This window comes from Silurus aristotelis (assembly GCF_946808225.1).
Source record: "Silurus aristotelis genome assembly, chromosome: 19".
In the NCBI taxonomy this organism is placed as follows: domain Eukaryota; kingdom Metazoa; phylum Chordata; class Actinopteri; order Siluriformes; family Siluridae; genus Silurus; species Silurus aristotelis.
In genome coordinates, this window is record NC_139592.1 from 6,157,376 (window position 1) to 6,170,831 (window position 13,456).

The 13,456-nt window shown below is 36.1% G+C and overlaps 1 protein-coding gene across 1 annotated transcript; it reads left to right on the forward strand.

Moving 5' to 3' along the window:
• Window positions 1–764: 764 nt before the first annotated feature.
• On the forward strand, window positions 765–12,582 carry pfkma (phosphofructokinase, muscle a). The gene is made up of 22 exons (XM_083569530.1): window positions 765–942; window positions 3,597–3,670; window positions 3,846–3,923; window positions 4,000–4,189; window positions 5,221–5,386; window positions 5,511–5,555; window positions 5,650–5,758; window positions 7,149–7,244; window positions 7,380–7,472; window positions 7,578–7,703; window positions 8,287–8,351; window positions 8,501–8,564; window positions 8,704–8,850; window positions 8,970–9,040; window positions 9,150–9,237; window positions 9,358–9,510; window positions 10,232–10,396; window positions 10,475–10,536; window positions 10,740–10,851; window positions 10,933–11,032; window positions 11,579–11,684; window positions 11,856–12,582. Exons 1-22 carry the CDS (start codon window positions 852–854, stop codon window positions 12,010–12,012), a joined length of 2,358 nt encoding a protein of 785 aa, XP_083425656.1. The 5' UTR covers window positions 765–851; the 3' UTR covers window positions 12,013–12,582.
• The last annotated feature ends 874 nt before the right edge of the window (window positions 12,583–13,456 follow it).

Sequence of the window (13,456 nt, forward strand, 5' to 3'; positions counted from 1 at the left end):
TGGACATGAAATCTGCTTGTCCAGGGTATTAACTTGCGAACCTCAGTACAAACATTTTAAAATGACAATCTGTACTTATATTTATATAAATAATATATAAACTAGTATGAAAAGTATTGATAATTATGAACATATTCAGTTTTGAGCTGTAATGAATGGACATTCATAGCCACCCAGATGAGGATGGGTTCCCTTAAGAGTCTGGTTCTTTTAAGGTTTCTTCCTCATGCCATCTCATGAAGTTTTTCCTTGCCATAGTCACCACCGGTTCACTCATTAGGGATACATTTCTAATTATAAGGAACAAACTCATAGGCACTAAACTTATACATTCTTTTATTACAACTTTATAACCTCTTTATCTCTGTAAAGCTGCTTTGAGACAATTGTTAAAAGTTCTTTATTATTAAAAAAAATATATTGAATTGAATTTTCATGATTATTTCTACTTGATTTGTGTATCAACAAATCAACTTTAACATTTTTCAAAACGCAAATGCTGTTACAAAAAGAAAGAAATTGAACTTTTCAAAAAGGGATACACCTTTAAGCTGCATGGTTGGCCTTTATTCATGTGACATGAAGTGTCATGTTGTTCAAGTTTTTATTTTGATCATAAGTCTGTTGATCTATTCAGCACTGGATATTAAGAGTGAAGGCAGCAATGCCTTATTTATATTTAGTTGTGCATGGGGGGGAGGGAGGTGTTTGTGTGTGTGTGTAAGGGGGAGGAGGTAAGGGGCAGAAAGTTGTACTATAAAATCTTCCTACCACAAGTTTCTTCTCTTGGGAAAGTAGCACTATCATCAAGATCACTCTGTCTTTCCCTGGGCACTCAGCTGCTTTTTATCATGTCCCAGACCCAGGCATCAGCAATGGACCCCACCAAGATGGGCGTCGGACGAGCAATTGCTGTCCTGACATCAGGAGGTGATGCTCAAGGTAAGTTCAAACATGAGAATGGATTGTTGTTGCAGTATGGGGGTTAGTAGTTCCATTGTGAGACGTTCCAGTGAAAGTGAAGGCGAGCTAAAGTTGTCTCGTGCTTTCTAAGGAAATAATGTGAACAGTTTATTCCAAAAGAGGTTTTATTTTTCTTTATTTTTTTTAAGTTATTCATTATAAACTACTAATCTACAATTTTCTTACACTTTAGTCAATATATTAACTTTCTTGTTAGGAATTTACTTCCAAATTAATCCCAAAAGCCTTTTATCGTACATGCTTCAGTTTATTGATAGTATCATTGTACAAATTATATAATAAGCAGCCTTTGATATGCCACAGCTTGACACTATTACTTTCCGTGCTCTCTAACCTTTACATTTAGCCTTTAGCCTCTCTTGTCCCGTGCCCTCAGACTCTCTGTGATACGATGCTTAATTTAGCTTCCGTGACCTTTTTCTGGAATGACACAAAGTTGTAATGGGAACACTGGATCAGCAGCTGTTCCCGTCTGAAATCAGAGAAGCTGCATCACCTTTAACACAACAGGGCCTTCGCTTCCTGGCCTTTGCAAGCTTTGAAAGAGATCTAAAAGCAGGATTAAGTAATCCCATTACTTGTGATGTCGGGTGTCATGTTCAAGTGTCTATGGATTTATCATATAACACATTTTAGAATGTTTTAGATAATTATGCTTGTTGCAATAATTTTATAAATAAATATGCATACATATTTAATGACAAATGTTTTGGGATAAGTGGAACTTCCCCAAACTATTACAACAAAGTTGGAGGCACACAATTGTACAGAATGTCTTTGAATGCAGCGGCAATAATTTTCCCTTTACCCGAACTAGGAGACCCACCCTGTTCCAGCATGACAATGCCCCTGTGCATAAAGCCAGCTACATGAAGATATGACTTACATGGGTTTTAATGAAATCTGTAGTGGCCTGCTAATGAACACCTTTGGGATGAATTGGAACTCTGACTGCACTCGATAATACTGTAAATTTAAGAGTCCCTTGATTTAGACTTGTTTGATTATTTGAGTTGCAGTAGCCTTCATTTTAAATGAAAATGCAAAAACTGCTGCTTGGCCCAGTGTCTGAAGAAAGGGCATCATGTTCTGCTACAGAATGTCATAGTACATGTTTCCCTCAATGAACTGCAACTCCCCAGCAGCAGCAGCACCCATGCAGCCTCAGACCATAATGCTACCACCACCATGCTTGACTGTAGGCAAGATACAATTTTCTTGGTTCTCCTCACCAGGGCGCCATCTGAGCCAAACAAGTTTATCTTAGTCTCATTAGACCACAGGACATGATTCCAGTAATTCATGCTCTTGGACAGTTTTATTTCAGTAAATTGTTTGCACACTTTCTTGTGAGCCAGCTTTAGAAGAGGTTTCATTCTAAGACGACAGTTATGCAAACCGACTTGTTGCAGTGTGCGGCGTACGGTCACAGAGTACTGATGAGCGGACCTTCCACTTCTGCAACCTCTAAAGAAACATCAGCAGCACTCAAGTGTCTGTTTTTTTTAAGCAGCTTCTGCACCTGATGCACAGCATGAGGACTCAACTTCTTTGAGCGACCCTTGTGAGGCCTGTTCTGGGTGGAACCCGTCTTGGAAACCTTTGTATGATCCAGGCCACTGTACTGTGTCCCTTGAGAACATCTACTAAAATAGTTTCTGAAATGTGAGGGGTATACTTTGTTTTGTAAGATAATGTATATGTATATATAATACTCATAATACATACCATACATGGACAAAACATTTTTCCATAACACAGTTAACTAGTTACGTTTCGAAGGTAAACTTGAAAAGGGGTGGCCACAGCGAATCACCCGTCTCCATACCTTGTATCCCCCCTGTAATCTACATCTGCCTCTTTCACACCAACTACCTGTATGTCTTCCCTCCCCACATCCATAAACCTCTTCCTTGGCCTTCCTCTTTTCCTCCTTCCTGTCGGGTCTATCCTCAGCATTCTCCTAACGATATACCCCATGTCCCTCCTCTGCACATGTCCAAACCATCTCAATCTCGCCTTCCTCACCTTGTCCAATAAAGAAGAATTTTTTTTCGGATATGTCTGGTTGGGCACGCTTTGCGGGTTATAACCGCTATGTCCTTTGTTAAAGACTGTATTTCTGTTGATCTTGCCTCATGTTTGGTCTTATGGCAGAATACACTCCATCCAGTCTATTGCTTATCAATTGGAAAATGACTACTCATATTTTACCAAGAAACCAAGGGAGATGCACAATTTTAAACTCAATTGTGTATAAATCCTTTCAATCTATTATCTGTACTTTTTCCAATAAATAATAACAGCAGAGATTGATCAACTGTAAAATTATACTTATAGTATATGTAAGAATTTTGCAATCAAGAATAAAAATGCACAAAACTTGTATGATAAATATGATAAATTGAATAACTAGACAATGATTTGTTGTTACATATTTATTACACATAATGGATACAGTTATGGTTTAACTTACACCGTGATCATAATGTACACCGTAGCATTTTTCTCTTTATTTTTAGTAGTAGAAGGTAATGGGATTTAAAATAATCGCACTGAAGATGAATGTTGTCTGTATAACATGTTGTCTCATGCCTTGTGTTTGTTTTCAGGAATGAATGCTGCAGTGAGGGCTACAGTCAGAGTCGGCCTGTACACGGGAGCTAAAGTCTTCTTTGTTCATGAGGTCATTAATACGTGCAGCACTGATATGTGTGACAGTGATCTGTGTGTAGTGTTTATGAGATAAAGTGATTTTTTTATGTATATTTAAATGAATGAGGCCGTCTCAGCATGTTAAATGCTTTTAATGTTTATATATGTGAATATTCGATCTCAGTTTGATTTCGACTGTGCTGCAGGGCTACCAGGGACTGGTTGATGGAGGAGATAATATTCAACAAGCTACATGGGAGAGTGTGTCCATGATGCTCCAGTTGGTAGGTTACTATCTTTATATAACTGTATATTTTTTGATCATGTATTTGTAAAGAAATAGACCATCTATGTATGTAGGGAGGTACAGTCATTGGCAGTGCTCGCTGTAAAGATTTCCAGACGAAGGAGGGCCGCATAAAGGCTGCATACAACCTGGTCAAAAGGGGCATCACTAACTTGTGCGTTATTGGCGGAGACGGGAGCTTGACTGGAGCCAATCATTTTCGCACAGAGTGGAGCGAATTGTTGGGGCACCTGGTCAAAGCAGGCGAGTCTCAAGCTTAAAGTGCAGCTTTACAGTACCTGGCATAAGTATTTACCACTTAAACTTTTACACATAGTGTTATGTTGCATCCTGGAACTGACAGTAACTGGAATTATATGTCATGAATCTGTACTACATAGCCCATAAAACTGGTATTAATGCAAAAGCTTTCACCTTTATTTTTCTAAAAACCACTAGTGTACAATTACAGTGCCAAATTAGTTCATCAGAGTTTGTTAGAGAACTGCTAGAGTAATTATTGCTTTTGCATTTCTTTCTTTTTTCTTACCTATTACACCAGGGGTCTCCAGTCTTTTCCACAAAGGGCTTCTGTGGGTGCAGGTTTTTATTCCAACCAGTCAAGGGCGACACATGAGACATTGAAAATGAAAATCATTAGATTTAATCAGGGACAAATTTGTGTGCACCTGCTTGGTTGGAATAAAAACCTGCACCCACACCGGCCCTTTGTGGAAAAGATTGCACACCCTTTTGTTACACTATTTTCTCCCAAACTGGTCATCATCAAATTCAGTAAATGGGAATATGTGATCTGGGGGTACTTTAATTGCACTCCAGAACTAACTTTGTAGGGTTTCACAGCAATTAAATTTATATTGTCAATAGTTGCAAACTATAATTGCACTAATAATAATAACAAGAAGAAGAAGAAAGATTAAGAATAAGAATAAGAATAAGAATAAGAAGAAGAATTCAATAATTCCTAAACCTTTTTAACCACCCCACTTAAATATTATGTTCTATTTAATCATGGTTTGTTGTTAATATTATGATTATTATTATGATTATTATTATTATTATTATTATTATTATTATTATTATTATTATTAATGACTGTAGGTAGATTCATGACATATAATCCCAGCTATGTTTATTTTAGTTCCATTTCGAAACACTACAAAACAAGAAAATTACCAAGGACTTATACAAGCTACTGTATTTTACAGCAAGTGCTACTGTAAGGTGGTGTGCATGTGAAGACCACAGAGCGCTTACTTTACATTCTCTTTCAGGCAAGATCACTAAAGAAGAGTCCCATTCATCATCTCATCTAAACATCGTGGGCATGGTTGGATCTATTGATAATGACTTCTGTGGGACAGACATGACCATTGGCACAGACTCCGCTCTTCATCGCATCATGGAGGTGGTGGATAGCATCACTACTACTGCTCAGAGGTAGGATATGTGTGGTTATATGGAAAATCTGTGATAACTATTTGATAACCATTGTCTCCATCCATGTCCTGCTTTTCATTTACTTTTTTATTTTTATAATTGTATCTGTTTGTTTGGTTCATAGTCACCAGCGTGCTTTCATTCTGGAAGTCATGGGAAGGCACTGTGGGTAAGAGAATAAAAAGAAATGAGTCATTGATATTCACTGTGATATGACAAGAAGGAAATAAACTCTAGATACTTAAGATGTGTGTTTGTTTCAGTTATCTCGCCCTGGTTACTGCGTTGGCATGTGGTGCTGACTGGGTGTTTATTCCAGAGATGCCACCCGATGATGGCTGGGAAGAACACTTGTGCAGGAGGCTGATGGATGTACGTCCCCAGAGCTCACAAACACACACACACACACACACACACACACACACACACACACACACACACACACACACACATACAAACACACAGACACACACATACGATGTTGTGGCTAATGAACAACAAAGAACAAACAAATTCAGTAACAAGACAAAGATTCCAATCAGGAACAAAAAACTGAGTACAGAATCCAGGGTTGTGATGTCAACGCTTCAGGCTTTATTTCCGCAGAAACAAAGTCAGACCATTCCATGGAAGTGTCCAAAGTTACAGCACAAACTCAACCTTTTTATATTCTTTTTACAGTATATATATATAACAACTCTTTTTTCTTATTCGTCAATGGTTACCTTATCCCAATTTTTTATATTTGACAACAGGTACGTCATCTGCCACCATTAACTCTAATATGTACGATACTTTCTTCTTTCAATGATCTAATGATGGCAAAGTCCTTTCATCTTTGTTTTAAAAAAATAAGCAGGCTAGTACTGGCCGGAACCAAAGCTCATCATGCTGGAAACAGGACTAACTATAAGGCTGGCAACAGAAATACTAACCATAAATGAGACTTATTCAAAGCTACCACTTTCTTTACAAAGCATCTTTACTCTTTTTACCAAGTTCAAAGCATTTTAAACTATCAGTATTTTTTTTACTTTTTTAATAGTGCTGGTTAGCTTATGTATCTACTGTATATGAGGGCATTGTGATTGGGAACTGAGATAGACTAGGCATTACAGTTTAGATAAATGTCATGAAGTGTTTTTATACCTCTTGCAATAGGCAGGGATAAAGATTTGTCAATAATAGAAAGACAACTAGGGCAAAGAGCATTTTACTAGAAACTCATTGAAACATTATTCATTTAAATATTTCTATATTGTCTATTTATACGTGATGGTCTGTAGAAAAACTGCAATATTCAGCTACAACAAACATTCAATCTAACAAACATGGCTCCAGAAATTGCTTTGAGCTATGAATTATTTGGGAATAGAAAGATAGATATAATTGTCATGCTCATAGTTATGGTTCATGTTTTGTTCATGGTTACGTTAATATGCTAATTAAATTTATGCATATAAATAAATATGAAATATATAAAAATAAGTGAATCAACAAGTTGGTATACTTTAAATGTAAGTAAATGTGAGGTGTATATTATAAATATAGCTCAGAAAGGCCTCTCGTTTTTTGAGCATTAGTCCAAGACTTTTTTTAATCAAACATTTAATCAAATTAAACTTTCATCATGTGTTTCCCAGGCAATCACAAACACATGTAAATAATTATAATAGTATTATTTTTCCCACAGCATCTAAAAGAATAACAGCATATATCTGTATTTACTGTTATTTCCTGTATGTTGTATGAATCTGATTAGACTAGAAACAGAGGATCTCGTTTGAATGTGATCATTGTGGCTGAGGGAGCCATGGATCGATCTGGCAAGCCCATAACTTGTGATCAAATCAAAGAGGTAAATAGCTAATCACCAGATTTATACCTGATTTGAACTCACACTAAAATGATCCATAACTACTAAATCTGTAAAGATATTCATTACACATACATTACTACTCTTCATTTCTTTTCATTTGGTCTTTATATGTAGTTAGTTTCTAAGAAGTTGGGCTATGACACCCGATCCACCATCCTTGGCCATGTACAGAGAGGAGGCACTCCTTCAGCCTTTGACAGGATCCTGGTGGGTTTTTTTATTTTATTTTTTCAGGTCATGCTTACATCATTTGTTCTCTGGAATTGGACTGGCATTTATTTTTTTTTCCATCAATGTGTCCAAATGTAACAGGGCAGCAGGATGGGTGTGGAGGCTGTGATGGCCCTGCTGGAGGCCACTCCTGAAACACCAGCCTGTGTGGTCTCACTGTCCGGGAATCAAGCAGTCAGACTTCCTCTGATGGAGTGTGTACAAGTGGTATGTGCCTCAAGTTGTGAACAGAATTTGCAGGTTTAGATGATAGGACATGCAACAATTGTGTAGCAACGCAAGAAAATCTGTGAGCTCAGTAACGTTAATGAAAATATAGTAGCCTATTATTCTCTTATTATTATCTTAGCTTTTTATATCTTAAAACATTTGACTAAATAGCTATTAAAAAGAGGTAAAGTTAGGTAAATAATAGGGTTAATTCTCTTTTTATTTAATGAATTAATTCAAAGAACATCACTACAGAGTTCATATTTTCTGCTTTGGCAATTTTAATGCAATTATTTAACCTACATTTACTGCATTATTTCAGATAAACACGGCAGATATAAACCATAAGTAGTGCCAACAATAAAAGATTGCACTTTGCTTTAACCAAACAGTTTTGCTGTAACTAATGTTCATTCAAACCATGTCTAAATGTCCACTTACAGCATTCCTAAATGTGGATTCTTGTCTCCATGTATAAATACTGGAAGTAGTTTTTCAGTCTCAGTTCTATATTTTTATATTACATTTTTCAATTAATAACCATATATGTGATTACGGTGTTGTCTACACTTTCCAACAGACCAAGGATGTTACCATTGCTATGAAAGAGGGCAGATATGATGATGCATTGAATCTCAGAGGAAGGTATGTGTTTGACTTTAATTTCTTGGCCCCAGACATTTAATTAGTGGACTGTTCCTGTTTGTTGCTGTTGGATAGTTTCATGTTTTACAAAGTATACTTATGATCCTTTTTGGCTTTCTGTAATGACACAATAATATTTCCGTGTTCAGGAGCTTTGAGAATAACTGGAACACATACAAACTGCTGGCCCATGTGCATATCCCTGAAGTCAAGGTAAGAAGAATCAGAGCTTTAGTTTTAATATTAATATTGTTTGTTTCTTCAAAATAACAGTTTCAGTCATTGTGTTATAAGAATTACTGATGAACACATTATAACTCTTTTTCTTTCCAACATCTTTCATTCATTTCAGAGTAACATTAATGTGGCCATCTTGAATGTGGGTGCACCCTGTGCTGGCATGAACGCAGCTGTGAGAGCTGCAGTCAGGATTGGCATTCTGCAAGGCCACAGCATGATTGCAGTACACGATGGCTTTGAAGGTTTAGCTGAAGGCAAGGTAAGAAATTGTAATCTTGTAGCAAATTATATGATGTTGTTGGATTAGAAAAACAATGCACCTTCACAATACCTGGTTATTAAACGTCATAACTCCAATGGACTCACTCCATTCCTCAGATTGAGCCTATGAACTGGAATAATGTTGGCGGCTGGACTGGAAAAGGAGGCTCCATTTTGGGAACTAAAAGGTACTCAAGACTATTTACAGACTCCTCTTTGCCACTTGCCAACAATTATCACCTTCTATCATCACCTTCGCTTCAAGGAGATCACTTATATCTTTCCTTACTTTGGCAGAACTCTTCCAGCAAAGTACATAGAAGACATAAGCCTGAATATTGCCAAGCACAACATTCACTCTCTGGTCATCATAGGAGGTTTTGAGGTGCATAACATGAAGATTCACCATCCATCATCCAAACACAACATTATCAAGATATAATTCTCTTCTTATCCAGTCATCATATCTATCAATAATACATTAATGGATTTTCTTCCCACACAGGCATTCTCAGGTGGTCTGGAGCTGGTCCAAGCTAGAGAGAAATATGAGGAGTTGTGTATCCCAATAGTAGTTATTCCAGCTACCGTCTCAAACAACGTTCCTGGATCAGACTTCAGCATCGGAACTGATACTGCTCTGAACACCATCACCACGGTCAGCCCTTTTGCACACACAAAAAACACACACTACTCCCCTGTAGTTCATTTCTCAGTAGTCCTGACAGTAATTACAGTCATTACTATATTATTTATGTCTGATGTTATTTTGCCTCATAGATAGACATAACTACTCTTGACTGTGAACTCAGTTAACATGGGAGCAAAGCATGTGAAGTAAAACAGTTGTCGCTTTTAGTAAATGCTAAATATTCTCAGATACATTGTAAAAGACCAGAAAACCTTTTAAACAATGTTTACTTAGACAGTTTTTGAAATATGTCACAATATAATAGAACATTAAAACCATTACATGTGGAAAGAGTAAAGATCTGAGAATGAGGTCCCTTTGTGGGGGTTTGCTGAGGGATGGTACAAAATAGTTTTGACAGAAGAATTCTGGAAATGCTTCCAGAAAAAAAAAACCCACAGAAATGTTTATTTACTGCTTCATTTGTTGCACATGTTACAATGTAAACCTTTACTGAATTAATGAAAATCTGGAATATTATCAGTATTTTAAATAGTTTTTTTTATTATTATTATTTATTTTATTTTGTGTTCTCCCATATATATATATATATTGTCATTTTTCACACTTTTGTTTCACCAGGTCATGACAGCTCACTGTGGTTTCTGTAATATTTTTGAATTATGCATACATTTTTTCCTCAGACAGAATGTGATGATTCATATTTTGTGCGTCTTTGGTTCTGTAGACTTGTGACAGGATCAAGCAGTCAGCCGCTGGCACTAAACGGCGCGTGTTCATCATCGAGACTATGGGAGGTTACTGTGGTTACCTGGCCACCATGTCAGGCCTTGCTGCAGGTGCTGATGCTGCTTACATCTACGAAGATAAATTTACCATCCAGGATTTGGAGGTAAATATACGAAACATATCGATTTTAAATCACATCGATTACATTTTTTTAACTGCTTTGACTTATTTGCGCTTTCAGACTAACGTACAACATCTTCTAGAGAAAATGAAGACGACAGTTAAAAGAGGCCTGATCCTGAGGTTGGTGTCAAACTACTCAAGAAGAGTATGAAATGATTTCATAATTATAAAATGTTGATTTTGCTGATTTTTCATTGAAGCCAGCACTAATGCTATTATTAAAAAAAAAGAATCATCATCCTCTAAAACTGCCAGATTTGAGAATTCAGTAGCGCTGTGGTACAATAATATAATAATATATATTTTTTAATGTGTTTCTTTAGAAATGAGAAATGTAACGCCAACTACACAACTGACTTTATCTTCAACCTGTACTCTGAGGAAGGAAAGGGGGTCTTTGACTGCCGTAAAAATGTCCTTGGACACATGCAGCAGGTGAGGGATCAACGACCTTTCGAGACAAGCGTTCTTTCAGATGTTTTTTTATGTTTTTACTTTAAAATGATCTGTCTCTAGGGTGGTACTCCAACTCCGTTTGACAGAAACTTTGCCACTAAGATGGGCGCTAAGGCCGTGCTCTGGCTTACTGAGAAGTTGAAGGAGTGTTACAGACACGGTGAGAATCAAATCCAGGATCTAATAGTTCAGTGTTTTTAGATGGGAATTTTTTTCTTTTAGATTTTTCAAGTATTATATTTATCTCTAGACCCTATGCAGAGACCCATTAGACATTATTGCATTGATTTTAGTTTCAAATCTCATTAGAGGTCAGTTTTAAAAACCGGTCAGTGAATTAAAGTGGATATAAATGCAAATAATGACATGCTTTTTTCTTTAAAACACAATCCAGCTTGTATCTGGTGCAATTTTAACATCCAGATAAGTTTTTAAAATGGATGATTATCTCAACCACTTTTGCATTTGATCTGTTTTGCACACATGTGACACAAAAGTTGGTTTTAGATTTCCAGTATTACATTCTTACATGTTTATAATGGTTTTTAGAATCACAACTAATACATAATTACTGCATGAAAAAAATTGTTAGAAGCAGGAAAAAAATTCAGCCCACTGCAGCACCTATCAAATTTGAGTGTAGCTCATCATAGGAGTGTTTTCTATGACCTTTCACGAGTTTGACCGCATTAGTACATCTGTGCAGGGCGCATTTTTGCCAACACCCCAGACTCAGCGTGTGTGTTAGGCATGAGAAAGAGAGGACTGATGTTCCAGGCCTTGGGTGAACTCAAGGAGCAGACTGACTTTGAGTAAGAGTCGGAATTTCTATGTTACTTTTAAAAGAGAAAAACAGTAATAATTCCAGTTGTTTTATTGGTTCGTATCCTTGTAAATACTGTCTAGACACTTTTCCTGCAAGCAGGCATTCATATTTCCTCTATCTCCCTCTTTCTCTCACTTTTTCTCTCTGTCCTGTTTAGGCACCGTATTCCAAAAGATCAGTGGTGGCTCAAGTTGAGGCCCCTTTTGAAGATCTTGGCCAAGTACAAGATAAATCTGGACACCTCAGAGCATGCTCATATGGAGCATATTATCAGCAAGAGAGCTCCAGTCTCACTGTCTGGTAAAATGTTATAAGGACTTAGAATGGTGAAGTACAAAATGCATTTTATGGCTGCATAGTGATTTATTATGCCGTTTTATAAGTAACTGATAATCCGTAATTGACAAATTATTCAACTATCTATTCAATGTCTATTGGTTCTGTGTAATAAATTAATTAATAAATGAGCTACTGAGTGTATTGTTAACTGATAGTTTATACTGATATGCTTATTGACATTTAACTCATTAAGTTTAATACATTTATAAGATCTGATGATGATTAGTGTGTATATAAATGATTGAGTACTAATAAATGACTCAGTGGCCGATTATTAAAAACCTGATATTATTGTTAAAACTAATTAAGTAATATATAATTCAATTATGGAGAATCAATTATTTAACAACATCATACATTATTTACAGGTAACACCTGACATACATTTTTACCATGAGGACGAATATAGTTATATTATTTAGTCACATCTGTCAGTAATTTTAATTTCTCTGCTGGTCCATATATTTTGTTTGTCTTCACCATTTTTCTTTGCTGGACCTGTGTTGTGAAATTGAGAAATATTAATAAAGAAGACATACAAAAACCCAATGCTGTCTGTATTTTGTCTATTGTGGTAATGTGAATAGATTTTCTCAATAAATATGGATGAATGAGGAATCTGCCTAATATTATCATTTTGTTGTGTAGTTCAAGCTTGGTGAGTATGGATCTGTGTTGATGTCTGGAAGATTTTTATGCTACTGTAAATATAATTTTCCCCACTGGATCAAATTATCTATCTATCTATCTATCTATCTATCTATCTATCTATCTATCTATCTATCTATCTATCTATCTATCTATCTATCCGTCTGTCCGTCTGTCTGTCTGTCTGTCTGTCTGTCTGTCGACCACACGGTTTTCATTTAATAAGTAATGCTGTACTTTTATTAATATTTGTGAGCTGGAGATTCTGCTCTTTAATGGTAGAAAAGATGTCCTCTAAAATATTTGTTTTGAATTCTTAGTCATTTGAAAATAATACACCATAGTGATGTTCATAAAAGATCAAAAATCATTAATATCAAAATTATATTTTGATATGGAATTAATGAGGACTATAAAGTTATTACAGTTTTTCTCACTTGCTTTGGAGCACATTATGACGATCTTGTTTGTGAACAATGACAAAGGGACTTTTCATTCTGATAGAAATGAGATTTTCTTTTAAACAAATACTTGATGAATTAAGGAGTTTGAGAAAAGTACAGGCTTTTGCAAGAAATCCAATGTATTGTGCTGTTTGCATTGTTTTGAAAAATGCACTTACTGCTTTGCACACATTAAGGATTATTCGAGAAATGCTCCAAAACAACTGAGAAAAAACTGTAACTGAAAACCTGCCTTCTGTAAATGTGGATATCAGCTATAATGTCTAAACTGTGCAGGCGAATAGTAAATGAATGCGCTGGTCTGTAG

Coding starts and splice junctions, on each gene's coding strand:
- pfkma (XM_083569530.1), top strand. CDS start 852: ATGTCCCAGACCCAGGCATCAGCAATGGACCCCACCAAGATGGGCGTC. Junction 5,759..7,148: donor TGTGCAGGAGGCTGATGGAT/GTACGTCCCCAG, acceptor GAATCTGATTAG/ACTAGAAACAGAGGATCTCG. Junction 11,685..11,855: donor AAGGAGCAGACTGACTTTGA/GTAAGAGTCGGA, acceptor TGTCCTGTTTAG/GCACCGTATTCCAAAAGATC.